Consider the following 27,656-nt stretch of genomic DNA (forward strand, 5'->3'; position numbering starts at 1 on the left):
CCGGCCTCGCCCTGGCCTCGCCTCGCCCCCTAGAGTCTCCCCGAGCTCTCATAGCGGCGGGGCGGGGTGGGGAGGCGCTGATTGGCCGGCGCGGGCACCGCTTGCCGCCGCCGCCGCATCCCGCTGCGTTCGTACAGGCTCGTGTCGGCTCGGCTCCGTTGCGCGGCCCGGCTCGGCTCCCCTCAGCTCCGCTCGACTCCGCTGTTCGGCTCGGCTGTTCGGCTTGGCTACAGGGCTCGGCTGTTCGGCTTGGCTACACGGCTCGGCTGCGCGGCTCGGCTCTGTTCGGCTCGGCTCGGCTGCTGGGCTCGGCTGTTCGGCTCAGCCGCGCGGCTCGGCTCGGCTCGGCTCTGTTCGGCTCGGCTCGGCTGCTGGGCTCGGCTGTTCGGCTCAGCTGCACGGCTCGGCTCGGCTCGGCTCGGCTCGGCTGCGCGGCCGCTGACGGGCGTGCGCTGGGGGCGCGGGGCGCGGGGCGCGGGCCTCGGCGGCGGCGGCGGCGGCGGCGGCGGAAGCCAGGTGCCCCCGCCCGCCCTGTCCTCTCGACGAGGCGGAGGCGTCGCCGCGGGCCAGGCCTCGGACTGCCGCGTCGGAGTGGACGCGGGGGGCGGCGGCGCGGGCGGACGCGGGCGGCGCGAAGCAGCCGGGCCCGCGGGGGCGCCCCGGCCGGGTCGGCGCTGACGGCACTCGGCGGACGCGGGCGGACGCTGGGCGGCCCCTCCCTGCCCGCGCGCCCGGGCGCCCCTGGCCGGCGCCGGGCCCCGGAGCGATGACATCGACGGGGAAGGACGGCGGCGCGCAGCACGCGCAGTATGTTGGGCCCTACCGGCTGGAGAAGACGCTGGGCAAGGGGCAGACAGGTGCGTGCGGCCGGGGCGGGGACCGGGGCCGGGGAGGCCGCGCTGGCAGCGCACTGGGTGGGGGGCGCCCGAGGGAGGCCCCGGCCGCGAAGCCGCAGGCCCGGCCCGGGCCCCGGCCGCGAACAATGGGCGGCCCGTGCGCCCCCGTCCGCTCGTGCGCCCCGGTTCCGCCGCGGATCCCGCAGGCCGCTTGGCTGCGGTTGGCCGGGCGCGGCCCAAGGACACGCGGCGCGGCGCGGGGCGCGCAGGCGGACAGGGGCGCACGGGACGGCGCCCCTCGGGCCCCGCTGCAGGTGCGCGGCCCGGGCCGCATTGTGCGCCCCAGCGACCGGGCCCATTGTGCCGCGGGAGGAGGGGGCCGCGCGGGCGCCCATCTGCCGTCTGCCGCGGCCGCGCTAATAGGCGTGCTGCCCGAGCAGCTGCGCCCCCGGCGGGACTCCCACCTCCGCGCGCCGGCCACCGGGGCCTCCCGGCAGGCCCGATCTCCCTCCGCGATGGGGGCGGGAGAGTGCGGGGACCTGCAGAGGGCTGGACAGCGCCTTGCGCTGCTCCGGCTCGGGCTCGGGCGGGCGGAGCGTCTGTGACCTGCATTCCCCCGGGGCAGGGAGAGGCCATTGGTGCTGGGACCAGAAGTGCGTGGGATCTGACCCGTGGAGCAGCCCCGCGGCCTGCCGGTGGAGGGGGCTTCCCGGTGGGGCCTGGCTGTCGTTCTAGGGAACAGGCCGGGTCCCTGCGGGGCCGAACCCAGGCCAGAGGCAACCCGGCTACCCTCGCATGTGGCCAACTCTCCCCGGCCCGCTGGGTTTGGCTAGCCCTTCATCTGGTCAGGCGCATTCACAGAGTCGCCTTTGTGGAGGCTGGGGCTCAGCCATTTTCTTTCTTCTCTCAGGACCGGCCTGTCTCTTGGTGTCCCCGAGGTCCCACGGCACTGCCTCTCCCTTCCAATCCGAGAAGTTCCTTAGACCCGGGCGGGCAGGGGTGGAGGGAAGGAGGAGGAGAGCGCTGGTGCAGGGTGGAGGCTCAGCCCCTCACGGCTGCACAGAGGAGGAGCTGGGAGGTGGCGTTGGGGAAAGAAAGTGGGCCAGGCCCAGGCTCTTGGGGGAGGGCCGTGGCTGTGATGTAACTACGGCAGAGCTGCAGGAAGGGGTTTAGACCGAGGGGTTCAGGGGAGCTGCCTCACCTTGGGTGCACAGCCTTCCGCCACCCGCCACGGCACGGAGGGGCCCCTGGCCACAGGGCAGGGCCTGGGCAGGTGGGGTGGTGCGGCCTGGGTTGGAGGAGGAGGTGGCATTCAGCCCATGTCACCTGAGTTCAAAATTCTCGTCTTTCCCGGAAAGAAAAACTAGTGTGTGAAATCCGTGGTGAAGGAGGGGCCCAGGGCAGCAGGATGCAGGAGTCAGTGAGATAATCCAATTACGGTCCCAATAAAATGTTATTATAAGGAAACATCCGCGTGTAAATGAAGACACGATGAGTTATGTGCTGTGCGCGGCCTCGGTGGGTAGGGGCTGGTCTCCACTCTTCATGGAATTCTGCTGGCGGCAGTTAATTACGGGAGGTTTCCACTGTAATTAACAGTAATGAATACAAAAGGATGGGCTGTGTGTGTCTACAACGTGCTGAGAGAGATATTTAGAAAACAGCTCGAGGGGGGGCACAAAGCGGCCCCTCTCTCCCGAGTTATGACGGGCAGAGCGCAAGCGTGTCACCAGGAGGGCCCTGGAGAAGGCCACCATTTCTGTGCATCTTCTGTTGCTGCTGCTGAAGGGTCACCAGGAGTTGGGTGGACATGGGGCCCGGAGTGTGTGTGCTGGGCCACTTGGCACCAGATGCCAGGAGAGCTGCCAGGTCCCAAGCTCAAGAGGGAGATAGGCTTCCTGCCAGGAGACCTCCGTGGGAGAACGGGAGGCTGGGCTTCTGGCCGCCACCACCCGAGGACGATCTGATCCTGCCGTTGAGAACGCTTCTCCTTCCAGGGACCTGGCCACAGGGGAGCTGTGGAGGCCTTGCTTGGGGGGCCATTGGTGTGGACGCGACTCCAGCCCCTTCCCCGTGTCTGTGGCTGGCAGCTTTGTTTGGCCCTCTCTGTTCATCTTCTCTCTCTGCCTGAGTCCTTGGAAGTAGGAGCTGCTCGACTTGAGGTGGCCACTGAGAGGGAGGTGGTCAGTGGCAGTGGCAGTGAGCCTTGTGGTGCCACGAGAGCCCTTCCACCCGGCTGACCCAAGCTGGGGCCTGCTGGACGGTGGGCCAAAGATGTGGTCCGAAACCTGCCCTTGGGGAGTCTGGCCGTGTGGGGAGGGGAGACCACGCAGCGCCCCCACCGGGGCCTGGAGGACGCCCTTCTAGACGCCGCAGGGTCCGGTCGGCTGTCTTCTTCTGCCTTTCAGCGTGAGCGCTGCATGGTCTCACCTGTACGGCACCTGCCTGTCTTGTTGGGTCTGTGCCTCCTGCAGGGCCAGTGTGGCTGTAGGGTCGTCCTTCTGCATGGGGCGTCCTCTGCACAGCTCCCCTCGGTGGCCGTGGGGGTTGCCTTCAGTGGTCTCACTGCTGGTGCCAGGCACCAGGTGAAGCCGTCAGAGCACTGAGCATCTGTGGAAGCCTCCTCGCCGGCTGCTTGGTGGTTTCTGGCCAAGACTTAGGGGGATGTAGGCTGGGGTTGGGGTGGGAACCCACCTGCAAAGGTGCTGCCCCAGCTTTTCTTGGGGCTGAGAAAGGCTTGTGTAGCCTCATCTGAGCTTGACCCCTGCAGAGATGCCGAGACACAGTCCCTGCCAGCAAGGGCAACCATGGAGGTTGGAGGGCGCAGACACTCCGAGTTGGAGCATGCAGGTCCAGGAGGGTGTGTGGCACGGGCTGGGTGGCTTTTGTCCCTGCGCGCCTTTGTCCCTGTGCCCCATCAGTACGTGGAGCAGGGCACCTTCTTGCCCAAACCTCGGCTTAGCTCCTGAAATCTGGGAGGCCTGGGAGGGCCCTGTGGGAGGAGCTGGAGAACCTCGGGCCCTTGGAGCTGTCTTGGGGGCAGGCGGGTGGGCTGCATGGGACGATGAGGGGCCTGCCTTCGGGAATCCTCTGTCTGGGGGGTGGGAGAAAGGAACATGGCCGCGATAGGGCTCCCTGCGAGGGAACAAAGGAGCTAGGATGAGGGGCTGCCCTGCAGCTCACCTGGCAGTGTTCACCTGCTGTGGCGTGGGGGAGGGAACTAGGCTGCCAGGGACCTGGGACCGCCCCTCCATGTTCTCAATGGCCTTTAGGAAGGTTGAGCCCTGGTGGCTGCCAGGGTGGAGAGGGGTCCTGGGATGGGAGAAGCCATTGAAGATAGAACAGGTGAGGGGAGGGAGAGCCTGTGCCTGGGAGACCCTGGGGGTGACCCCAGGCCCAGAAGCTGGAGGCAGATGTGGAGGGGAAGGAAGCTGGCCTGAGATGGGGTCTGTTTAGGAAGTTGAACAGGATGGGCAGTGATTGGCTGTGGTGTGCAGGTCCCTGGAGATGGGCCATGGAGATGGGTCCTGGAGATGGGTCCTGGAGATGGGCCATGGAGATGGGTCCCTGGAGATGGGTCCCTGGAGATGGGCCCCTGGAGATGGGTCCTGGAGATGGGCCCCTGGAGATGGGACCCTGGAGATGGGTCCTGGAGATGGGTCCTGGAGATGGGCCCCTGGAGATGGGCCATGGAGATGGGTCCTGGAGATGGGCCCCTGGAGATGGGCCATGGAGATGGGTCCTGGAGATGGGCCCCTGGAGATGGGCTGTGCAGGGCTGAGCCCGGAGAGCGCATGGGTAGACAGGACCCGGCAGCCTCCCCAGCCATGAAGGTGAAGGTGGACTCAGCGTGGGGTGTCTGCTGCGAGACCCCGGGAATTCTGTGGCCTTCTCCACATCAGGCCCTGGCCATCTGACCCCAGCTATTTTGTCAGGGCAGCAGCAGCCTGGGGCTGGACTGAACCCCTCATCTGCCCTGCACGGGGTTTCTACAAGCTGAGGTCTCAGGACGCTGTTCTCAGGGGCGCCGTGCACAGAGCCCGGGGAGCCAGCATGGTGGGTAGCCCTCCCATCTGAAGTCTCCCTGGGCCCCTGAAGTCCCTGGAAAGGCCCATTTGGTGTCGCTGGGCGCCATGTCAGTGACTGCGCCAGGGTGGAGGCCTCAAGATGCTGCCCCTGGCGTCTTCCTGCCCTGCATGCCCTCCACAGGGAGCCCCCTTTCCAGCTGAGAGCTGGCCTTGAGTGTCCCTGTCAGGGCCCTTGGCACAGAGGTTCCGGGTGGTGAGGACGGCAGTTCCCCTAGGTGGGGGTGGGAGGGTCGTTGGAGGCGGGAGCCCTAGGCCCTTGTCCTGTCCCCACCCACTGTGGCCCTGGGCACCTCAAGTGTGTGTGTCCCTGTTGACATGGGTCTCCCTGCCTTGTCACTGGCAATGGCTGGAAAAGACACGCTGGGCCGAGGGCACCGCCCGGCCCTGATCGTGCTGGCCGTGCTGGCCGTGCTCTGCTGAGGTGCGTGCACGCCGTGGATTTCCTGGATGTGGAAGCCTCAAGGCCAGGCTGTGCCCCCTCCCCAAGCTGTGCCAGGGAGGGCTTTCCAGAGTCACCGTGGCTGGCTGCTGCCCCGCCTGCTCCACCATCTGCCCGAGCAGGGAGTCGTGTCCAGAACCACTGGGGAATGCAGGGCCTGGGCTGTGATGTGAGGTTGGCCTCTAGGCTTCAAGGGGATCTGTTTCTGGCAAATCTCACGCAGGCCCAGCTGGAGCTACTATCAAGGGCCGTGGCTCCTGCCCACGACCCAAGCTCCAGGGCCTCTGGGTCCCCACCATCGTTGGCTGCCGAGGTGGCCAGGTTCCTTCCTTGCTCTGAGGGTGGCTGGGAGTGTCTTAAGGTCGTCGCTGTGCCAGGTGTGTGTGGACCCCTGCGTCCCCCGCTCCTGGTCTCTCTTCCCTTCCACCCACATCCCCCACTCCTGGTCCCTCTTCCCTTCCACCCACGTCCCCCACTCCTGGTCCCTCTTCCCTTACAGCCGCCTCGAGGACTGCATGGGGCCAGCAAGGCCTGTACCCCAGGACACCAGAGTTGCTCGGACCGGCTCCCGGACCTGGGCCTAAGCGAGCTCTCCTGGTTCTCACTCCCGGAGTCGTCTGTGGAGTGACCCCGGGCCCTCTCATCGTGGCCTCACCCTGCTTCGGCGCTCTGGGTGCTTTGAAGCAGACAGGAGACCCCCTCCAGGCTGGCCCGAGGGCAGGTCAGACCCCAGTCCCTGGGAACAGCCTGAGTGGGCTGTGCCTCCCCGTCGGCCACTGGCGCTCAGGAGGAGCCGTCGGGAAGGCCCCTTTGCCATCACCTGGTGGCGCTTGCTTGAGGGCTTCTGTGCCTTCCAGTCCTCACTGGGCACAGACTAGCTTCTTTGGGCACCTGGGGAGGGTCAGGCTGTCTCTGAAGTCAGCAGCCCTGCTGGGCAGCCGGCACCAGGAGAGGAGGCGGGCTGGTCCCCGTGACTGCCGGCCGCCGGCATCCACCTGTGTGGGGCTGTGCCTAGATGGTGGCACTGTGGGGCATCACTGTGCAGTTCTGGGCCCTGCCCTCAGCTCTGGACAGCCCACCTGGACCCTGGCCCCTCGGAAGTGGAAGGACTGGGACCTCAGGGCCCCTGAGTGTAGAATGGGGTTTCCCTGAAACTTGTGCGAGGTTCCAATGGCTGGAAACACCGTACCGCGCAGGAGGACGGCAGACCAGCATCTGTCAGGCCCCTTGGGGCTCACATGGCTGGTCCTCTGTGCTGCCCTGTGCTCTGCAGGAAGTTAACGGCACCCTGCCACCTCCTCTGTGCAGGGCAGCCCCGCTTTCACCTGTAGGGCTGGTGCCTGTGTCAGGCCCAAGCCCCAGGTCCTAGCCTAGGCTGACCAAGCGGCCTGCAGACCTCCCTGAGGCCTCACCCCAGGGATGTCCGCCGGGCCAGGCTGCCCTGAGCCAGCTGCCTGGGGCTCTGGACAAGATGGAGGCTGGGCTGGGGCAGAGGCTGCAGGGACAAAGCACGGATTGTGCCAAGCCGGCTGCCTTTCAGGGCCCGGCCTGCCAGGTCCAGGCCTTGTTCTACCGCCTCTGAGGGGCCAGTGTTCTGGGCCCAGCAGCTGGGAGCCAGGCCCCACCCACAGAGCAGTGCTCCCGAAAGTCCTGCTGTTAAAGAGAAACTCCTCGTTTTCCTGGACGCCTCCAGCTTCCCAGGCTCGTTCTGCCTTCAGTCCCGGGGCCCACGGAGGCCGTGGCTGCCCTACGCTGCTTTACCCCAGGGGCCTGGGCTGCAGGCTGGGCCTGGCTTCCTCCCCGAACCCTGGAGAGTGACAGCACCACCCCCAGTGGATGGCAAGGTCCCGTCGGTTGGCATGTGTCTCTCTGGGCACCGTGCTCCTCGTTGGGTGCCACGTCCTTGGGCTGAGCTTGGGTCCTGTCTGCCCTGGGGGTACCATCCTATGAGGACAGAGCTGCCTTTCCTGGGTGGCCATGGCAGCCTCATGGCACTGGCTGAGGGGAATGGACACTCCTGGGATGGAGCTGGGCTGGGGTGGGGCTGGGTAGGGCCAGTGGGAGTTCTGGGCACCTTGGCCTGAGGGGGATGGGGGTGCCCAGGGCATTCGCGCCATCACTGCCCACTTGGCTTAAGCTGGAGCCCAGGGCCCTGGAGGGCAGGCTGGCCTTCCCGGGCCCGGGCAGAGGTGGGAGGGCGCCTGGACGGCCGCCTGCATGATCCCCGTGATACAGCGGGGATGGCTGCATGTCGGGCTGAGTCCAGCTGTGAGTGGTTTGCGGGGGCACAGGGAGCCTGCCTGGCCAGGAATGTGGCCTCTGCGGGTGGCTTGGCCTGGGAGCCCCCGGGGAACCCTTTGTATGGGAGAAGGGGTCAGGATAGGGGCTGGGGGGCAGTGCCTGGTGGCCCTCCATGCTGAGGGAAAGCCCCTCTTCACAGCTAGCGTCGGGCCTCGTGTCCTCGGCACCCTGAATCAGCTGCAGGGCTAGCTGCTGCCTGAGCTGCCTGGTTGGGGCTGGCCTGGGCCCCTGATTGGCTGCTTCCCTGGGCGGGGGTGACGTTGCTGCCCTGGGTCCGAGAGTTATCTTGCGCGGACAGAGGTAATAGGTGTGGTACCCGCCCCGGGAAGGGTGGTGGCCAGGGTGGCCATGTCAGGCGCCTTGGCCCTGCCCCCTGGGGATACAGGGGGTGGAGAGGCAGCCCCAAAGCTGGGTTCTCAGAGACCTGGGGTGGCCAGATGGGGGCTCATTCAGCTGCCCCCTGTGCAGCCCCTTGGTGCCATTAACTTTCTGCAGAGCGCAGGGCAGCACAGAGGGCCAGCCAGGCCAGGGGGCCAGAGGTTCCCCTCCCACACAAGCTCCGAGGTGTCCAGACAGGAGGCCGTGGCCCCAGTCCGCATAGGCCTTTCCCCAGGGCAGCCCTTTCCCCAGGGTTAGGCTGCAGGCCCTGCCGGTGTGGCTTCAGGAGTCCTGGTCCCTGCACTCAAGCTTCCCTCCTGCTCATCTGTGATGGGGCCTGGGTGTACCCAGGTCCTTGGTAGGTGCCAGGAGATGTGTGGGGCCCCCTGGAGCTTGGAGCCCCCCCAGCCCCTCCGCTTGCCTTTGGTGTCTGGGGCGGAGACTGGCCCTTGGCACCCGCGGCCGTCCCTGGCTTTCGTCCTGCGCCGTCCTGGGTCTTTGGGTCCCTCTGCCAGCCCCGTGGTGACTTCTTGCACACAGGGTTTGCAGGGGGGCTGCGGAATGACTCCGTCCCTTCCACAGCACACGGGCACCTCCAGCCAGGAAGGAGCTGGGCAGGCAGCCCCGCCCCAGGCCAGAGCCACAGAGCCGTTGTGACTGGGGGTCTCTGGCCAAGACGTTCCTGTGCTGTCTGTTGTGGGCAGGCCCCCCCAGGGCAGGGCCACCTCCAGGATACTTGGTTCCAGACGCTGGCTGAGTGGTCACTTGTGTCCACACCGCAGTTTCCCTATCTGTGAAGTGGCTTGGACAGGATGGTGGGGTGGTGCCAGGGGGTTGCTCTTGCCGGGACTGAGCCCAGGGCCTGGCCCTGCCACTGGGGCCAGCATCAGCCTCAGGACAGCCGAGGAGGGGAGATGGCTTGTGGGCCAGGATGCCCGAGGGTGGGGAGAAGCAGCTCAGATGGCGTCACTGTGTTGCCTTCCCCCAGCCGATGGGATTTTTGTGGAGCTCTCTCTGCTGGGGACAATGAGAGGGGAGCCGTGAGCCGTGATAGGGATTGTGGCAAGGCCGGGCTGGTCAGCTGGGGATGCCAGGGCCGCACAGTCCCTCGGGGCTCAAACTGGCAGCTGCCCCCCCAGGGCTCTGGGCTGGTGAGGAGCTTGTCCTGCCCGTCCCTCTGCTGCCACAGTGACCCCGGACACATCCCATGTCATCTGCTGTGGCCCTGCCTTCTGCCGGGTGGACATGGGGGATTTGGGGTACAGGGAAGCAGTGAGTTCTGGGCCGACCAAATTCCCCGGTGCCGTCGGGCCCAGCCTCCTTCTTCCTTGGCACCCTGGGGTGTGTCGTGGCTGAGCCCCAGCTCTGTGGTTCCCGAGGCTTTTCTGGGATGGAGGCCTCGCTCCGGGTCCTGGTGTTTTCACATGGGAGCAGAGGAGAGTGCCCCAAGCCTGGCGAGCACCGCCTGTAGCCGCCAGCAACACTCCCCACCTCCGTTACGCAGAAATAGTCCCAGCCACCGTTTATTGTAAACATTTGGTCTGCACATATAACAGAGAAACTCTTGAAAACCAAAGGGCCGTTATCACCCTGAGAAATTAGCACTGATTTCTAGAAACCGGCAGGAAGCCAGTCGGATGCTGGGATTTTAACTTTAAAAGAACATTTCCCAGGCCTGGGCCTCCGCCGCCAGCCCAGTCTCCCTGCAGGAGGGAGTGGGCAGGCGCTGGGCTCTGCGTGGGGCCGTGGACTCAGTCTCCCGCCCCCTCCATGGCTGGGGGCTGTTCCCAGGGGCCCTAAGCCTCAGCTTTCCCCGGAGGCCCGGGCATGGGGTGGGCCTGGGCTCTGCATCTCTCAGAAGTTTCCAGGTGATGCTGATGCTGGTTGGGGGACCCCACTTGGAGAGCTGGGGTGGCGGTGGCCTCCTCTTCCATAACCCCTGACCCTGGGCAGTGACCGCCTCTTCCATAACCCCTAACCCTGTATAGCGGCCGTGGGTACTGTCTTCCACCCGTCCACATCCTTCCTGGGCACCGAACGCTGCCAGCACCAAGCCAGGCACGGGGCCAGCAAAATGCCCTGCCCGCCTGGGGACACACATGCTGGAACGTTCACTGTGTGTCACACACGTGCAGGTGGTCTCGGGGGGCAGATGCCACGTGGGAGGAATGGGCCCCTGTCAGCTGTGTTCTCCATTGTGGTCGGGGGTGGGGGCAGGTAGTGGAGGACCTGCCGGCTCTGCCTGGGCCCTGCGGTCACCCACCCCGGACACTGTGGCACTGGGAGGGGTGCAGATGAGGAGCTGGTCCAGGGCTAGGGCCCTTCCTGTCTAGCCATGGCCCTCCCCAGGCTCCTCGTAGTGCTGGGACCCTGTGGCGTCTGCTCCTCTGGCCCAGTGGCTGCCGGCGGCGGGGCCGTGTGACCCTCCTTCCTTCCATCCCTGCTGGTGCGTGCCCAGCTCCCAGCCTGGCCTCAATGCGGGGCATGAGGGCTCATTTCATTCAGGCCGCATGAGTGTCAGGACAGCCACCGTTGGGCATCAGGGAGGCCAGCAGACAGAATAGTGGTGGAGCCGGTCACAGAGCTGCACGGGGCAGGGGACGCCCTGCCCACTCCGCAGGCCTCTAGGCTCCCGTCTTCACAGAGTTCTCCTGCTGAGGCACCTGGCCTGTGTCCTCAGCACATGCCCCCGGCATCACACCTCACCCGTGAGCAACTGATGCACGGCTACCCTCGCGGATCTGTATTTTGGGATTTCCTGCCAGTGTCTGTGAGTCGGGGCTCACGCCCGGGGTACGGGTGCCCTCCTGGAAGTGTCTGTGTCTCATAGTGAGTCTGTCTGCCTGGGATTGTCACAACCTGGAAGAATAGGTCGCTCTTCCAGTCCCCCACCTTCCTGCACGGTCCAGGGGCGCTCAGGAGCCCCTGGGACCAGGGCCAGCATACCCCGGAGTATGTTCCTGGAGCCTGGGCCAGCAGCCCCACCTCCTGCAGGCTGCACAGAGCCCCTTCGGGCCCACGCCAACCGCCGGTGTAGCCCCTGCCCGTCCTCTCTGGTCTCCAGGGAAGGCGGCAGCAGCTGTGGATGGTATGGAAGCCCCTGCTCTGCTGCGTCGTCCCAGAGCGGACTGTGGGGACACAGCAGGGAGTTTGCCGACTTTGAGGAGGAGGAAAGGACCTTATGCCCTGTTCGGGAGGCGGAGAGGCCCCCGGGGAGCTGTCCAGCACCAGCCGTGCTGAAGTCTGCAGCTTCCTCCTCCCGCGAGGGCGCCTGCCTTGGCGCTGGGTCCTCACAGCCCAGCTGCAGCTGGAAAGAAGATATGTGAGGGCCGGTGATTTTTGGCAAGATCCCAAACCTGTCGTCAGCTGTGGGTCTCTGGTTCTGTGCTGAGGAGGGGCAGGAGGAAACCAAATGTGTTCGGTGCATCCTGCTGGCCAGTCCCGTGGCCCTGGGCCCTGGGCAGACCCACAGGACCCACCCCTCGTGCCCCGCCAGGGCCTCTCTGTCTTTAACTTACAGGGGAGAGGGAGGGCCAGGGCCCCACAGAGCTGAGGGTGCCCCTGCGTGTGGGTGCCGGAGAGCAGGCATGGAGCAGCCGGGGGAAGGCTGGGGGGCCTGACCTTGCGCTCTCCAGAGGCGGTGGGTGTCGGGGCTCCCCGAGGCGGGGCAGGCACAACAGGCTGTGGTGGGGTCTGATCCATGTCCCCTGGAGCGCACTCCTGGGAGCCCTTTGTGACAGACTCCTCCAAGTCACCTTGTTTCAGGGCTCATGTGGCCTAAGGGTAGGTTAGTTGCAGGAGTTTGAGAAGGTGGCCTTGGGGGTGGATGGTTGTGGGCAGAGGAGCTACTGCCGCAAACCCAGCTCCAAGCTGCCTCCACCTGAACCTTGTCCGTGCCTGAGCCCCGCCTCCAGGGAGGAGCATCGCAAAGGGTGGGTGGTGCTGCGTGTAACCCTCTGGCTGCCCCACCCTTCTCCCGGGACTTGCCCCTCAGGCCAGCCCAGCCAGCCCTCCTGACTCCTCCTGGGGGGTGAGGGGCAGCATCTCCCTGGAGCTCCCCACACACAGGAGAGGGTTCTCTAGGGCCTCATCTGATCCTGCCTGGGCACTGGCAGAGGGCCAGGACTCAAGAGGCCAGGACAGAAAAGGCCACTCCGGCCCACAGCCCCTCACTCAGGGACACAGGGTCTCCTGCCAAAGGGGGAGGGAGTGGACTGGGGGCAGCTGATACACGGGGAGGGAACAGGCCCCCAGCAGAGGAGGCGGGAGGGGCGCTGAGCTCGGCAGAGTGAGGGGCTGCGACTGCCTCTGAGGAGATGGAGGGCTCGGATCTGCTTGGAGGTTTGTTGACCCTAAACCCCAAATCCCCGGGGATTTGTGACTCATCGTAAAGTGCACGGATGAGCGCCCTCTCCAGCAAAAGCCAGAGCCCCCGAGGGGGTTTGCAGATGGCGTGGGCGGGAGGACGGGCGGGGCCCCCTGGGGCCACCACGGGGGAGGTGCCTGGCTGCAGGCCTCTGCCTGGCCTCTCACCCATGGGGTGTTGAGTCCCCCATCCCACAGCTCAACTGTGGGGTCAGCTGGCTTGGGGCCTCATCCTCGGGGGGCCTGTGTCACGCTACCCTTCCCCTGGGGGCAATGCCCTTGTCACTGCCTGCTGTGACCGGACTGGCCAGCCTTGTCTGCTGGAGGGAACGTGGCAGTTGTCCCCCAGCCCAGGATGGAGGCTGCTGTGCGTGGCAGAGCACGTGAGGCAGCCACCCCTCACCGCAGGCCACGGCGTCACTAGCTCACCGGTCACTGTGGGGTCCTCCCCACCAGGGCTACCCTGCTGGTGCCCCTGCTGGTGCTGGGGTTGGAGCTGAAGGCTGCTCTTGGGCCTGGGGGCCCTGCGCTCCTGGTCTCAGCCCCCTCTCTGCTCCTTCCACTCAGGAGGCCACGAAACCCGCAGGCTCATGGGATGGGCAGGGGCTGCGGAGGAGGGGCCCGGGCGGTTGGAGCTGGCTGTTCGGTGTGAAAGGGGGATAACTGATACCCCACCTCTGACGGTGTGTCCTGAGCTCCCATCACCCCAGTTCAGTGGTGTCTGGCAGCCCTCTTAGGTCCCTCACCTGCTGGTGACAGTCCTGTTGTGGCACCTGGTGCACTGATGGTCGCCTGTGGACCCCCATGCTGGTGAGACAGAAGTGGGCTCTGTTCTGGGCTCTGCGGCTCCTGCTGGCGTCGGATAAACCAAGCCCCCACAGGGCCTGTGCGGAGAGTGACCTGAAAGTGTCCTGGCTTCTCTGGGGGAAACACGTTGAGCGCTTACCCATGTGGGGAGGCGGCCGGGCTCCAGGCCCCACTGCCCAACTTGGGACGGTGGCATCACGGGAGTTGGGATGGGAGGCGGGCGGTGGGCCTGGTCAGATGGGGCGATTGGGGTGAGCCTGGCCTGGAGTTGTACCCAAGCCCCTGCCCCTCTCCTGGGCTTCGCTCTTTGACCAGTGAAGTGTGAGCAGAGTTCACATCTGTCTGGGTGAAAGCTTCCAGAGCCAGCACCCTCTCCACTGTCCCACAGAAGCTGGTGTGGGCACACAGCACCTCCAGCCTGGCCCCGGGAGGTTGGAGACTCAGCCCTGCAGCCACCCTTTGATTGCTGCCTGCCCCAGCTGCCCGCAATCTGGGTGCGCGGAGCTGTGTCCCTGCCCAGGGCCTCACTCCTCTGTGTTCCCCTCCTGTCTCTGGGCCCCGTGTCCTTGATGCTGCCCCTTTTCCTGACCCTGCTCTCCTGTCACGTCCCCTCTCCAGGGGAGTGGCCACGGGAGGAGGCCGTCGTTCCAGCCAGCCCTCCGCCTGCCTCAGCCTCCCAGGACAGACGTCCCTTTGGCCGAGAGTTGCACCTGCCTCTGATCCTTGCCCTTGCTCTGTCTTCCCCTCCGTCCCTGTCCCAGCACCCAGAGGAGGTTGGGGTGGGGAAAGGTCCTCGGGGGAGACCATCTGCACGGCCCCTCCCTGGATGCCACAGAGCACCAGCCTTGGGAGGGCAGAGGGGGTGCCCCGGAGGTGGATGCCCTGCCCTGGTTCCTGATGTGGCCCCTGCCTCTAAGACCACAAGGCACTCAGGGACAGATGCTAACGTTTGGGAGGGTAGGAGCAACCGGTGTGGGCTTGCAGCCCCTGCCTCTCCCCTCTCTGCCCTTCCCGCAAGCCGCCCGCTACCCACTGCCCGCTAAGCAGCTCTATTCTTACCGCGCCCTGGAGATTACTGCTGCGACGGCTCCTCTGGGACAGGCAGGCTCGCCGGGCTGGGGGCAGGGCTCAGCACTCCCGCTCTGTGGGAGGGTGGCTGCAGGGCCCTGCGTGGAGTCCCTCCCCAGCCCTCGCTGCCCCTGTGTCCTGACACAAGGCCCCCAAGGTGTGGCAGGCAGGCGGGCGTGCAGGCCTCCATCTCTGGTGGTCTAGGGGGTTGTAGGGGGGCTCTCTGAGGGGTGTGGGCCTCCATCTCTGGTGGTCTAGGGGGTTGTTGGGGGGGCTCTCTGAGGGGCCTGAGCAGCCTCCAGCCCCTCCCCAGGGAGGTCAGTCGCCCTGGGAGGGGGCTTGGGAGCGGCCCGGGCCAGGCTGCCTCATCCACAGCCCTGGGCCAGTCAGTGGGGCAGGGAATGTGGACACTGCCCTCCTAGCCCTCTGCCTGGGATCCTCTACATCTCCTCACTTGGGACAGGAGCTGACGTTGTTCCTGGAGCCCTGCGTGCCAGCTGGGGTGGGAGGTGTGTGCGTCTGTGTATGTGTGTGTGGTGTGTCTGCATATGCAGGTGTGTGTGTGTGCGTGCCCACCTGTGTGTGCAGGTGCCAGCCTTGCCCAGCCTTCCCCCTGTGGCTCATGAAGCTCAGGATGGCTGGGGGAGCTGGTGGCAGCCCCACTGCATGATAGATGAGAAGTTGGGATCCTAGGGCTAGCCTGCAGCCAGCACCCCACAGTTGCAGGCAGCGAGCTGCCAGCCCCAGCCCCTTCCTCTAGGAAAACATGCCCTGTCCTGCCCAGGGGTCTGGGATGGGGGACTGACCAGCGGCGCCAGCTACCCCCAAGGGCACAGGCTTGGCCGTTGACCTTTGCTCCCCAGCTTTGAGGACCCAGGGTTGAGCCAGGAAGATGGGGTGCGGAGCTCTTGGGCTCAGGGCAGCCTAAAGATTGTGCTCTGTGCCGAGGTGGGGAGGTCCATCCTTTCCTGAGTGTGGCCCCAGCCAGCAGCCCGCATCTCCAGCGCTCGGTCCTTCCTGCCTACCTGCGTGGCAGTGACCCCATCCAGCCCCTGCTCCTTGGCCCCGCAGGCCCCACACCCCTTGCAGAGTGATTGGCCCAGCCCCAGGCGCCCCTTCTGTCCACGTCAGACGCTGGTCTGCACCTGTGCCATTCCATCCCCAGCCTTCCCAGACCCCCACAAGCCCCCACAGGCTCCTAAACCCACCCAAGATACGGAGACAGGAACCTCCCAACTCTGTCCCAGCTCCTCACCCTGTTTGTTGCCCGCACCCCTGCCGAGGTCAGGGTGTCCCTCGGCCAGCGGCTCCTCCTGCCCAGCCTTCCCCTCCTCCTGCCTGGCCTTCCTCTCCCTGCCCAGCCGCCAGAGGTCCCTTCTTAGGAGATAAACTGGGCCGGGTGCAGTGGCTCACGCCTGTAATCCCAGCACTTTGGGAGGCCAAGGCGGCGGATCACAAGGTCAGGAGATGGAGACCATCCTGGCTAACACGGTGAAACCCCATCTCTACTAAAAATACAAAACAAAAACAAAAATTAGCCGGGCATGGTGGTGGGTGCCTGTAGTTCCAGCTACTGGGGAGGCTGAGGCGGGAGAATGGCATGAACCCGGGAGGCGGAGCTTGCAGTGAGCTGAGATCTTGCCACTGCACTCCAGCCTGGGTGATAGAGCAAGACTCTGTCTCAAAAAAAAGATAAACTGAGCCACACCTGGGCTGTCCCTGCCACTCAGGACCCCAGAGAGCTCAGCAAATTGCATGGGGGGGCGAGCGGAGCTGGTATTTGGCAACACAGGAGGGCGGGGGCCCACACCCCTGCAGAGGATGCCAGCAAGCCCCAGGCTCTCAGGATGGGCCACACGGAGCTGGCATGAGGAGGCCTGCAGAGGCCAGGACAGCTGTGTGTCCAGCACTCGGCCGCCTGCTGGCTGTGCTGCTGGAGGGTGTGGGGGTGGGCCTGTTGCTGGGCCACATCCCAGGGCCTGGGGTGGGGCTGGCAGGGTGTCAGCCTGCAGCTTGGAAAAGAGGAGCCCAGGCATCTGCTCCCTCCACGAGGTACACGCATGTGTGTGCATGTCCATGTGCAGGTTTGTGTGCGCCTGCATATCTGTGTGTGTGTGTGCATGTGTGTGTGTGGTGCGTCTGCATGTGCAGGTGTGTGCATGCGTGCCTGCCTGTGCGTGCAAACGTGTGTGCGCGTGCATGTGTGTGGTCTGTGCATCCTTGTCTGCCTGCACCTAGGATGACAGGCGGAGGCTCCTAGGGTTTCCCAGGGAAGGGGGTCCCAACGTCACCACGGCGACTTGGTAGCCATCCCCTGGGCTGCCGAGGGTGGGGCCTGGCAGGTGCAGAGCGGAGGGAGCTGCAGGCCCTGGAGGAGGCTGCTGTGGTGGCTGTGGTGTCTGCGTGGGTCCCCCACATCTGCTGTCTCCTTCCCACCCCAGCCCTCTCTGAGCGTGGTGTGGGTCACCGGCTCTGACTGGCTCCCGCTGGCCACCTCTGCTGTGTCCACGACAGCCCCACTGCCTGCAGAGGGCCCTGCTGCCCCCTGTGCCCTCTGGCGACACCGTGGTGTCCACACAGGAAGTAGGTTCCTGGCCCCACAGAGTCCACTTGGGGGGCTTCTCACATCGGACCCTTGGCCACAGTGCCACCCCTCGTCTTCCTGCACGGGCCTCCCCTCCGAGGCCCTTGTTCCTGCCACCTGCCCTGCATGACCTTCAAGGAAATTGCTGACCCCCAGGAGACCCCTTCCTTCATGGGGTGCCTCAGGCCCCACCTCTGCAGGGGTTCTAGCAGCCTGGTTCTAGCAGCTCTGCAGGGGTTCTAGACCCTCTAGGGGCCTCGACGCAGCCCCTAAACTAGGACACTAGCTTCAGAGACTGAATCACCAAATAGTTACAGGATTCAATCAAAATGTTTCATCGGGCTAATCTTTCAATATTGAATTGTGAAAACCAGTTAATAGAAGTCTAACGTGATCAACTGGCTCCGCTGGGATTGGGTCCCCCCGCCTCCAGGCAGGTGCCACCTCCAGGAGGGCTTTCCCAGAGTGTGGGGCGGGCCCGGCAGGGAGGGGCTGTTTGCTGCTCCATTTGCCCAGTGTGCCCTCAGATCCACAGACTCAGGGCACCTGTGCCCTCCAGGGAAGGCCGCCTGGGTCTCCTGCCCACCCTGGAGCTGAGCCCACCTGCCCTGCAGCTAGAGGGGGCAGGGGCTGCCTGGGCACCTCCTCCATCACCTCCTGGTGGAGGGGTTCCTGGTCCCAGGTCCTTCCACTCCAGAATCCACCTTTGAGCCCCATACTCTCTGCAGCCCATCCTCTGGCCTCCCTGGGGCAAACTGTGAGGCTCATGGCATGGGGAGCACAGGCGGGCCTGGCCTCGGGCCCCAGCCTCCCTCCGCCTGTTCCTAGAGCCCACAGTTCCACTGCTGGAGCTTTCTCTTGGCCACCTGACCAGTTCCCCTCCCTGTGTCCAGCAGTCCTCTGCAGTCCCACACTCATGCCCCAGGAATCCATCCAGCTCCTGCTGATCCTCTCATAGCCCCTGGCTTTGGGGAGGGTGGAGTCCAGGGTCCCAGGTCACCATCCACCTTAGAAGTCCAGCGTCCAGCCCCAGGGCAGCAGCCATGGGAGAACTGGGGAGAAGGCTGTATGGGGTGGGGGTCTTCACACAGCGGGCCACCAGGCTGGGGGTATCCTGAGGTCAAAGCCTGTGCCAAGTCCCCCCGTCTTCCCAGGAGACACCTGAGTGCTATGGCCACTCCTTGTCAGGTCCAGGGCCTGGACCCTCAAGGACACCCCTGTGGCTGCCATCCTGACAGGCGGAATTCATCGCAGACCCTCAACCTGATGGCACAGGTCAGGGTTCACGTCGGAACCCTCCCCGCTGGTCCTTACTAGATCTGAGAGTGAGTCAGGTGGGGTGTGTGTGTGTGCACATCTGCCTATGCAGGGGTATGTGTGTGCACATCTGCCTGTGCAGGGGTGTGTGTGTTTGGCTGTGCAAGGGTGTGTGTGTGGCTGTGCTGGGGTGTGTGTGCATATCTGCCTGTACAGGGGTGTGTATGTCTGCCTTATGGAGGTGTATGTGTGTCTGCCTGTGCAAGGGTGTGTGTGTGTGTATGTATCTGTATACAGGTGTTTGCCTGTGCAGGGGGGTGTGTGTGTGTGTATGTCTGTGCAGGGGTGTGCATATGTGTCTGCCTATGCAGGGATGTATGTGTGTCTGCCTGTACAGGGGTGTGTGTGTATGTGTCTGCCTGTGTCTGCCTGTGCAAGGGTGTGTGTACACACATCTGTGTGTGCCGTCGGACCCTGGAGGCATGGGCCTGGCTTTCCTCAGGGCCTGCATTTCCCTCTCTGTTTCTCTGCCCCGCCCCAGCCATCCCCTTCACCCCTTGCAGCCTGGAGCTGGGGGAGTCAGGGAGAGGCTGGGGCTGCAGACGGGGCAGCTGGCATCCTCATGCTCCCGTGCCCGCCTCTTCTCCCTGTGCTCAGTCGTGCTGCTTGGGCCGTGGGAGTGGAGCTCCTTCGCACAGATGTTAGTCATCTGTGTTTCCTTAGCGATTTACCTGTCCTTGGCTCATTTAAAACAGTTGGGAGTGTTGGTGGTTTTGTAACGAACTGGTCAGAGCACCTTCCGTAAGAAGGGCCTTTTCCCCCAGTTCACCGGGGCTCCCCTGCTCAGGGTGTGCCGGGGGCTTTGAGTCACTTCTGTGTCTCCTTGGAGGCTGCGTGGCGTCCGCGGAAGTTGGCGTCTGTGCCGTGTGGTTCTGTTTATGGGTGTTGTAGAGAAGGCGCCGTCCAGAGACAGAGCCGCTGCTGAGGTGGGTGGGGGGTGTATGAAGGGCACAAGGACGCTTTGGGGGTGTCAGGTATGTCGGCCCTCAGGTCATGGTTTCACACGCGTGTGCTTTAAATGCGTGCTGGCTGTCACGTGTCAGTCGTGCCTCCACAGAGCTTCAGGAACCACCGAGATGGGGAGCCTGCCGGAGACACAGGTTTTCTGAGTGCACCAGCGACTCCAAAAGCAGAGGGAAGAGCCCTGCGTGCAGGTGGGGCGCTCATGGCGTCGGCCTCGCAGAGCGGTGACGGACGCAGAGTCCGTGTTTGGGGGGGTTTGTGACGTCGGCCTCGCAGAGCGGTGACGGACGCAGAGTCCGTGTTTGGGGGGGTTTGTGACGTCGGCCTCGCAGAGCGGTGACGGACGCAGAGTCCGTGTTTGGGGGGGTTTGTGATGTCGGCCTCGCAGAGCGGTGACGGACGCAGAGTCCCTGTTTGGGGGGGTTTGTGACGTCGGCCTCGCAGAGCGGTGACGGTCGCAGAGTCTGTGTTTTGGGGGGTTTGTGACCTCGGCCTCGCAGAGCGGTGACAGTTGCAGAGTCCGTGTTTGGGGGGGTTTGTGACGTCGGCCTCGCAGAGCGGTGACGGACGCAGAGTCCGTGTTTGGGGGGGTTTGTGACGAGTTCGTGTTTGGGGGGGTTTGTGATGTCGGCCTCGCAGAGCGGTGACGGTCGCAGAGTCCGTGTTTGGGGGCGCCGTGAAAGCACCCAGCATAGTCATGCTGCTGTGTACGATGGGTGCTGGGCCCGCAGACCTCGGTGCTTCAAAGGCCTCACTGCTGAGCACGAGACGCCGCTTTTGTTGTCGTCAGGCTCTCTGGTCCCCAGGAGTGGACTCGGGGGCTCCGAGTGCAGGGCTCACACTGTGTCTCTGAGGGCTGGTCACCCACCCAGGCACACCTGTGGCCCTGAGTCAGCACTGCCTGACGCCCACCCTCAGGAGCCCCCGCCTGCCTAGGATGGGGCCATGGGGGAGGCTGGTCCTCCATTCTCAGGGGCTGGGGGACACCCCTTCTGGTTGAGAAGGCCACAGGTGGGCCCCCCCACCGCCCTCGGCAGGCACAGCAGGGCACCACCCAGACCACTGTGGCCTGAGGAGGAGCTTCAGCAGCCACTTGGTAGGAGGGCCTTCGACGGCCCTTTTGTGCAGAAGGTGGGTGTTCCCCGGTCTCAGAGGCCAGGGCCCTTGCTGGCTGGGGTGGGGGTTCCAGCCCAGGGCCCCGCTGAGGGGGGCAGGAGCAGGGGCGGAGAGAACAGCCGTGCGTCTGCCTTTTCTGCTCCCATCACCATGGCAACAGATGGAGATTTGGCAGGAAGGAGGAGGGGGCGGGCTTTGGAGGAGGCAGCCCAGGTTTGGAGACCAGCTGGGGATCCTCAGGGGCCTAGGGTGGGGGCTCCAGCCTCAGGCTGGCTAGTTCCTCCTTCCTGGTCACTGAGCCAACCTTGCTGAGGGAGAGCGGGCTCTGAGCTTCCTTCCTCACAGCCTTGCTCCTGGGCCAGATCAGCAGGAAAGCAGCCAGTGCCCCGCCACGGCCTGCCCGGGTGGGGTCCCGAAGCTGGGGCTGGAGCAGGGGGCACAGTTCTGCCCCATCTGGCCCTAGTTTGGGGAGGGAGCCTGGTAGGTCACCAGCCTCACCCCATGAGCCCTGAGGGCCACCCCAGCCAATGGGCACGTCCCCGCCGGCCCTGCACCTGCCCTTTCTCCCTCTGCTCCCCAAGAGAGCCCAGGTCTGGCCCAGCGGTGGGCAGGGGAGGGGCCGCACATCACAGAGTGCCAGCTGGCCACACTCCCGGCCCACAGCTGCTCCAGCCGCACCTCCACCTTCCTCAAGGCCAGACCTGGCTCTGCCTGCAGCCCAGCCCAGCAGGTGCGTGCCACGCTCCCTGGCTGGCCAGGGCCCCTCGAGGGAGGAGTGTGTTCATGTGTGAGGGATGCAGCCCCCACAGCAGGGACGGGGGACCTCGCCAGCACCTGGTGGGCTGCACCTGCTGGGAGGGCCAGCTGTGCAGGTTCCTACGCTGGCGCTGCCTGCCCCTATGTGGAAAGGCTCCTGCCCACTGGCCCGGCCTGGCATCCGGGCCCTCGTCTTGCCCTCCCCAAAAGAGCTCTGCCCCCTGTGCTGCCCCGTCCTGTGGGGAACGTGGCCTTGGTCACCAGCCTTAACAGCAGCCCTGTGGTGGGTGGAGTCTCAGCTGCGCCGCCCCGTCCTGCGGTGGGTGGAGTCTCAGCTGCGCCGCCCCGTCCTGCGGTGGGTGGAGTCTCAGCTGCGCCGCCCCGTCCTGCGGTGGGTGGAGTCTCAGCTGCGCCGCCCCGTCCTGCGGTGGGTGGAGTCTCAGCTGCGCCGCCCCGTCTTGCGGTGGGTGGAGTCTCAGCTGCCCTGCCCCGTCCTGCGGTGGGTGGAGTCTCAGCTGCGCTGCCCCGTCCTGCGGTGGGTGGAGTCTCAGCTGCGCTGCCCCGTCCTGTGGTGGGTGGAGTCTCAGCTGCGCTGCCCCGTCCTGTGGTGGGTGGAGTCTCAGCTGCGCTGCCCCGTCCTGTGGTGGGTGGAGTCTCAGCTGCGCTGCCCCGTCCTGTGGTGGGTGGAGTCTCAGCTGCGCTGCCCCGTCCTGTGGTGGGTGGAGTCTCAGCTGTGCTGCCCCGTCCTGTGATTGGTGAAATCTGAGCTGTGCTGCTCTGTCCTCTCTGGTCGGTGAAGTCTGAGCTGTTTGGTAGGCGGGGCCGAGGGAGCAGGCGCCCTCAGAAAATGCGAGACAGGGTCGGGTTGCAGGGAGGGCGTCCAGTGGTGGGAGGGGCCCAGCAGAGCTGGGGTGTCTGTGGGAAAACCTTTACTGAGCCAGGGACAGTGGCTGGGGGGTCAGATAAGGCAGCCCCAGCCCAGAGGGGATCCTCCTGCCTGCTGGGAGTGGGCAACGGTGCCCTGGCTGCACAGATCAACCCAGGCCCGTTGGATCACTAGCCCTGGCCGCACACAGCAACCCCGTGTCCCAGGCCCGTCGGGTCTCTGCCCTGGCCGCACACAGCAACCCCGCGTCCCAGGCAACCCTGCGTCGCAGGCCCGTCGGGTCTCTGGCCCAGGGCACAGTAGTGGCAGTCACTCGCATGGGACGGGACCGCCCATGGCCTCCCACCGTGCACGCCCTTTCTGACTGCTGTAGGCCTGAGGGGTGGATGGGCGGGGCTCACTGCAGGCGCTGCCCCCAGCACCCCAGGCCCTGGCCTCCTTCTTCCCATGTTAGGAGCCTGCGTTCAGAACCTGCATTCCTGGGGAGGATGGGGCTGGGCAGGGACTGGGGTGGGTCTCTCCCCATCTCATGGCACCAGCTCAGACCTAAGCCAGGATCTCTGATTGGAGCCAGCCAGATGTCTAGCTGCCATGAGCTCCCCTGGGGGCTTCTGCCTCCCAGACGGCCCCTGGGGACGGCCCCTCGGGACACCCCCTCAGGTGTGGTGTGCGCTGACCCCACTGTCCACTGGGGTCAGCCCAGGAGACCCTCCCTCTGGCCCACCCCTCCCACCCCTGCAGCCCCTTGCAGGGGCCACGGGGAGACTCACAGAGGCAGTGCCCCAGGACCATGGTAGGAGACTCATCCTTCTTGGAGGCCAGGGGCTTCTGCAGGGCCTGAGCTGTCTCTGTCCAGCCCCGAGGGCCCTGGCAGTGGTATCTCTGCAGGTGGAGGGGCCCTGTGCCCAGGCTGTGCCCTGACCTTCTGCCCTGGGAGCCCTACAGCCCACATGGGCCCTGGCATCCAGCTCCCCAGTAGAACTTCCCCAAGCCAGGAAGGAAGTGGTCATGGGCGTCTGGGGTCTGTGTTCCTGGAGCTGAGCCATGTGGCCTGGGCTCCCTGCAGTGCCCACCACCCACTGACCCTGACAACACAGGTCCATGGCGGGGCCTGGGCAGAACGGGGGAACCAAAAGGAGGGGCCTGAGCTGAGCCTGGGGTGGTGGGGCCTGGCACCCCCACTCCATCAGCCCCTCCTGCCATCTCTGGGGGCATCAGTGGCCCCAGAGCCAAGGAGCAGCCCCAGGGGCTGGAGCTCAGGTGAGGTCGGGTGGGTAAGGGGCTGCTGCTGCACAGTGGTGGGCAGCCACAGCGCCTGGCTCCGCCTTCCGCCCCGAGGAAAATGGGCTGCCTCCCACACTGGACACACAGCGCCAGCCACTTCCTCACACGCTTTACTGTAGCCAGACTTGGAAATAGTCATGTGATCCCCAGGGATATATAACTGCGTTTTCTCCATCTGTGCTTAGTTTAAAAACAATTGTTCATTAATTTAAAAGGAAGAGTTTACCTTCAAACATAAAGATATTCAAATTAAAGATACTCAAATTTTTCTGTATGAACTAAGATTTGTGCTGGTCAAAAATACCACACCCCAAAGTTGCCATTGTTCCGTTGTTTAAAATTCTATGTGCAAATAGAATCTCCAGAGGCTGGGCAGGAGGAGGACGGCCTGGGAGTGTCCAGGCTGCTTCTCCGCCTGGAAAGCTGTCTCCATGCCCCTGTGGCAGTTTGAGGCTGGGGATGCCACTGCCCCACAGTGTGCTCCGGGGATCTCAGGGCGCTAGGAACTTCCCTCTGTAGAGAGTTCGCATCACTGGGATCCCAGGATGAACTTATGTGTGGAATGCGGTGTTCATTAGAAGCTAAGGAGCCTCAGAGTATGCTAAGGTGCAGTTTCAAAGGCAGCAATTGTTTGGAACTTAGGCCAAGGAAGATTTGTGTTTTGGAAATGGCATGTATTTTATCACTGACATTGTTTAGTGTAGGGTGACAAAAAGTAGACTGAATTTTTTTAATTAAAATGAAATTCACATAATATAAAATTAACCATACAATTCAGGGACGGTTAGCGCATTCACGGTGCTATGCGGCCACCACTGTCTAGTTCCAGAATGTTCCACCCCAAGGGACCCTGCGCCACACGTTCTCTTGCCCCTCCTCCATCCGTGGGAGCATGGCCTGCCTTCCGTTTCTGGACGTGTCACAGACACTGGTCCCATGCTGTGCGTCTGTCTGCGTCTGGCTTCCTTCACACAGCAGAATGTACTCAGGGCCATCCCTGTTGTCATCCCTGTTGGGGTTTCCTTCCTTTTGAGGCTGAACGCACTTACCTGTGTGGACAGACCACATTGTTCGCCTATCATCTGCCGTGGACATGTGGCTGCTTCCACCTTGTGTCTCTCAGGAGTGGCGTGCTGTGGACGTGTGTGTGAGTACCCATGTGGGTCCCTGAGCTCAGTTCCTGGGAGCATAGACCTCAGAGTGGTAATTCTGTCTTTACCTTTTTTTTTTTTTTTTTTTTTTTGAGATGGAGTCTCGCTCTGTTGCCCAGGATGGAGTGCAGTGGCGTGATCTCGGCTCACTGCAAGCTCCGCCTCCGGGGTTCACGCCATTCTCTTGCCTCAGCCTCCTGAGTAGCTGGGACTACAGGCGCCCACCACCACGCCTGGCTAATTTTTTGTATTTTTAGTAGAGAGGGGGTTTCACCGTGTTAGCCAGGATGGTCTTGATCTCCTGACCTCATGATCCGCCCGTCTGGGCCTCCCAAAGTGCTGGGATTACAGGCATGAGCCACTGCGCCTGGCCCTGTCTTTACCTTTTTAAAAAAATTAGTTCATTTATTTTTCTGAGACAGGGTCTCACTCTGTTGTCCAGCTGGAGTGCAGCGATTTGATTCTGGCTCACTGCAGCCTTGGCCTCCCAACATGCGAAGATTACAGGCTTGAGCCACTGCACCTGGCTTGTGTTTAACTTTGAGGAGCTGCCAGACTTTCTCATTGGACCCAGTTTTAGTCAGCCTCATTTGGGTTTTTTAAGGCCCCACAGAAAAGGCAGCCCTGGTCCCTGCTGGATAGCTGGCACCCCTGCCTGCCCGGGGCCTGCTCTGCCCCCTTGGGTCCCTCACTTTCCTTCATAGAATTCACTGGCTTGGAGGAACCCGTTACCTGCTCACTGCCCACACGGTGGTCCCAGCAGAGGACTTGGAGCGGCTGCCCCTTCTGTTGCACGGGCTCCACCACGGCCTCCTCGGCCACTGTCCCCTGGGAGGGCAGCTGTGGTAAAGGCCGGAGCTCCCAGCTTTGGGCAGGTGAGTGCCCCTGGCAGTTCTTTTCTGTGATGTAGGTTTTTCAGACTGGGAAAAGTTGAGAGTTTCAAAGTCCATTGCCAGTGGGAACTGGAACCAGGCAAGCTGAACCAAGTTCATTAGTGCTCTTGGCAACCTCAGGGCTCACCTGGTGCACGGGGACCTTTGCAATGGCCAGGGCCTGGGGCCACCCGAGCTAGGGCAAGGGGAGGGGGAGGGATGTGTTTATAAAATTTCTGTTTTAATTTCAAGTACAATAATGTTGGTGGATAGAAACACACAAACCACAGCACTTTGATTTTGTCAGTAACGCTTAAGAGTACGGAGGGTCCTGAGGCTGGGGGGTCTCGTGGGCACAGAGTATGATGCCTGTGAGGACGTCCTTCCAGCCACACAGCCCGTGGACTGCAGCATTGAGTGTTCTATTTCCTGGGTGTCACGTCCGCAAAATCCGCTGTTTTGCAGGGTCAGTCTTCGAGAGATGCTCTTGTAAGAACAGGTTTTTAGGCTCATGTGCCCCCTTCCCAGTGCCCGTCACCTCTCCCTGAGGCTGTGGCCTGGGCTCACCTCCCTCGGACCGAAGGGCTTCCCACACGTCTGTGTCCAACACGTTCCCCCGGCTTTCATTTAACTACCGGCGGCTGTATTTAGCCTCAGTTTTGGAGGATACTTTTGCTGAATGTAGAATTCTGGGTTTCCTTTGAGTGCTTAGCAGGTGCTACACCATGGTCCTCTGCTGGTGAGAGGCAGCCACCACTGAGGCCCCGGGTATGATGTGTGTCTCTGGCTGCTTTTGAGGTTTTCTTTTTATCCTTCAGTTTTGTGTGTTTCGCAGTGACCCGCCTTGGTGTGTTCCTCCAGGTGTCTGTCCTGCTTGAGGTTCAGTGAGCCCCGTGGATCCACGGGCTGATGTATTTAGTACATTTGGGGAAATTCTTCATTGTTCTCTCTTAAAATGTGGCCTCTTCAGCCAGGCGTGGTGGCTCATGCCCGTAATCCCAACACTTTGGGAGGTCAAGGAGGGCAGATCACGAGGTCAGGCGTTTGAGACCAGCCTGGCCAACATGGTGAAACCCCATCTCTACTAAAAATACAAAAATTAGCCAGGTGTAGTGGCAGGCACCTGTAATCCCAGCCACTCGGGAGGCTGAGGCAGGAGAATTGCTTGAGCCTGGGAGGTGGAGTTTGCGGTGAGCTGAGATTGCACCACTGCACTCCACACTGGGGGATAAAGCGAGACTCCATCTCAGAAAAAAATAAAAATAAAATGCGCCCTTTTCCCTATTTGCTCTTTCCTGTATTGAGGGACTCTGGGAACAAGTGCCTTAGAGTATGAGGGGGCTCCATAGGCACCTGACATGCTGTGAGGTCTCCACCTCCCTCTTTTGCTTTGGTGCTTGTCAGGATAGTTTCTGCTGGCTGGTCATCGAGGTCACTGTTCTTCTATTGTACCCACGCTGCTATTCAGCCAATCCACTGAATTAATTTCGTTCATCTTTTTCTCCAATGAAATATATATATGTGTGATATTATCCTTTTCTGAAAATTCTAGCATTTAGATCACCTGTGTCCTGCTTCTGTTGGCTGTTTCTTCTCTTGAGAGTGGGTCACACTGTGTCCTGCTTCTGTTGGCTGTTTCTTCTCTTGAGAGTGGGTCACCTGTGTCCTGCTTCTGTTGGCTGTTTCTTCTCTTGAGAGTGGGTCACACTGTGTCCTGCTTCTGTTGGCTGTTTCTTCTCTTGAGAGTGGGTCACACTGTGTCCTGCTTCTGTTGGCTGTTTCTTCTCTTGAGAGTGGGTTACCTGTGTCCTGCTTCTGTTGGCTGTTTCTTCTCTTGAGAGTGGGTCACCTGTGTCCTGCTTCTGTTGGCTGTTTCTTCTCTTGAGAGTGAGTCACCTGTGTCCTGCTTCTGTTGGCTGTTTCTTCTCTTGAGAGTGGGTCACACTGTGTCCTGCTTCTGTTGGCTGTTTCTTCTCTTGAGAGTGGGTCACACTGTGTCCTGCTTCTGTTGGCTGTTTCTTCTCTTGAGAGTGGGTCACCTGTGTCCTGCTTCTGTTGGCTGTTTCTTCTCTTGAGAGTGGGTCACACTGTGTCGTGCTTCTGTTGGCTGTTTCTTCTCTTGAGAGTGGGTCACACTGTGTCCTGCTTCTGTTGGCTGTTTCTTCTCTTGAGAGTGGGTCACCTGTGTCCTGCTTCTGTTGGCTGTTTCTTCTCTTGAGAGTGGGTCACCTGTGTCCTGATTCTGTTGGCTGTTTCTTCTCTTGCGAGTGGGTCACCTGTGTCCTGCTTCTGTTGGCTGTTTCTTCTCTTGAGAGTGTGTCACACCGTGTCCTGCTTCTGTTGGCTGTTTCTTCTCTTGAGAGTGGGTCACACTGTGTCCTGCTTCTGTTGGCAGTTTCTTCTCTTGAGAGTGGTTCTCCTGTGTCCTGCTTCTGTTGGCTGTTT

General features: G+C 63.1%; 1 protein-coding gene across 21 annotated transcripts in view; it reads left to right on the top strand.

Annotated features, from left to right (window-relative positions):
- Positions 1 to 414: 414 nt before the first annotated feature.
- Positions 415 to 27,656, top strand: part of BRSK2 (BR serine/threonine kinase 2) — a 69,755-nt gene continuing 42,513 nt past the window's right edge. For 4 of the 21 annotated variants that reach the window (XR_002938410.3, XM_063783702.1, XM_024346887.3 and 1 more), the window contains exon 1: positions 415 to 857. Coding sequence is in view for 7 of the 21 variants with exons in the window: in XM_063783702.1 (XP_063639772.1) it covers positions 767 to 857 (91 nt within the window). In the remaining 14 variants the exon portion in view is untranslated. Of the gene's footprint in view, positions 858 to 19,208; positions 19,338 to 27,656 lie in introns of those variants that run through there. The other 17 variants (XM_016920095.4, XM_054661863.2, XM_024346890.3 and 14 more) reach the window with 12 other exon arrangements.

This window comes from Pan troglodytes, chromosome 9 (assembly GCF_028858775.2).
Source record: "Pan troglodytes isolate AG18354 chromosome 9, NHGRI_mPanTro3-v2.0_pri, whole genome shotgun sequence".
NCBI classification, from domain to species: Eukaryota; Metazoa; Chordata; class Mammalia; order Primates; family Hominidae; genus Pan; species Pan troglodytes.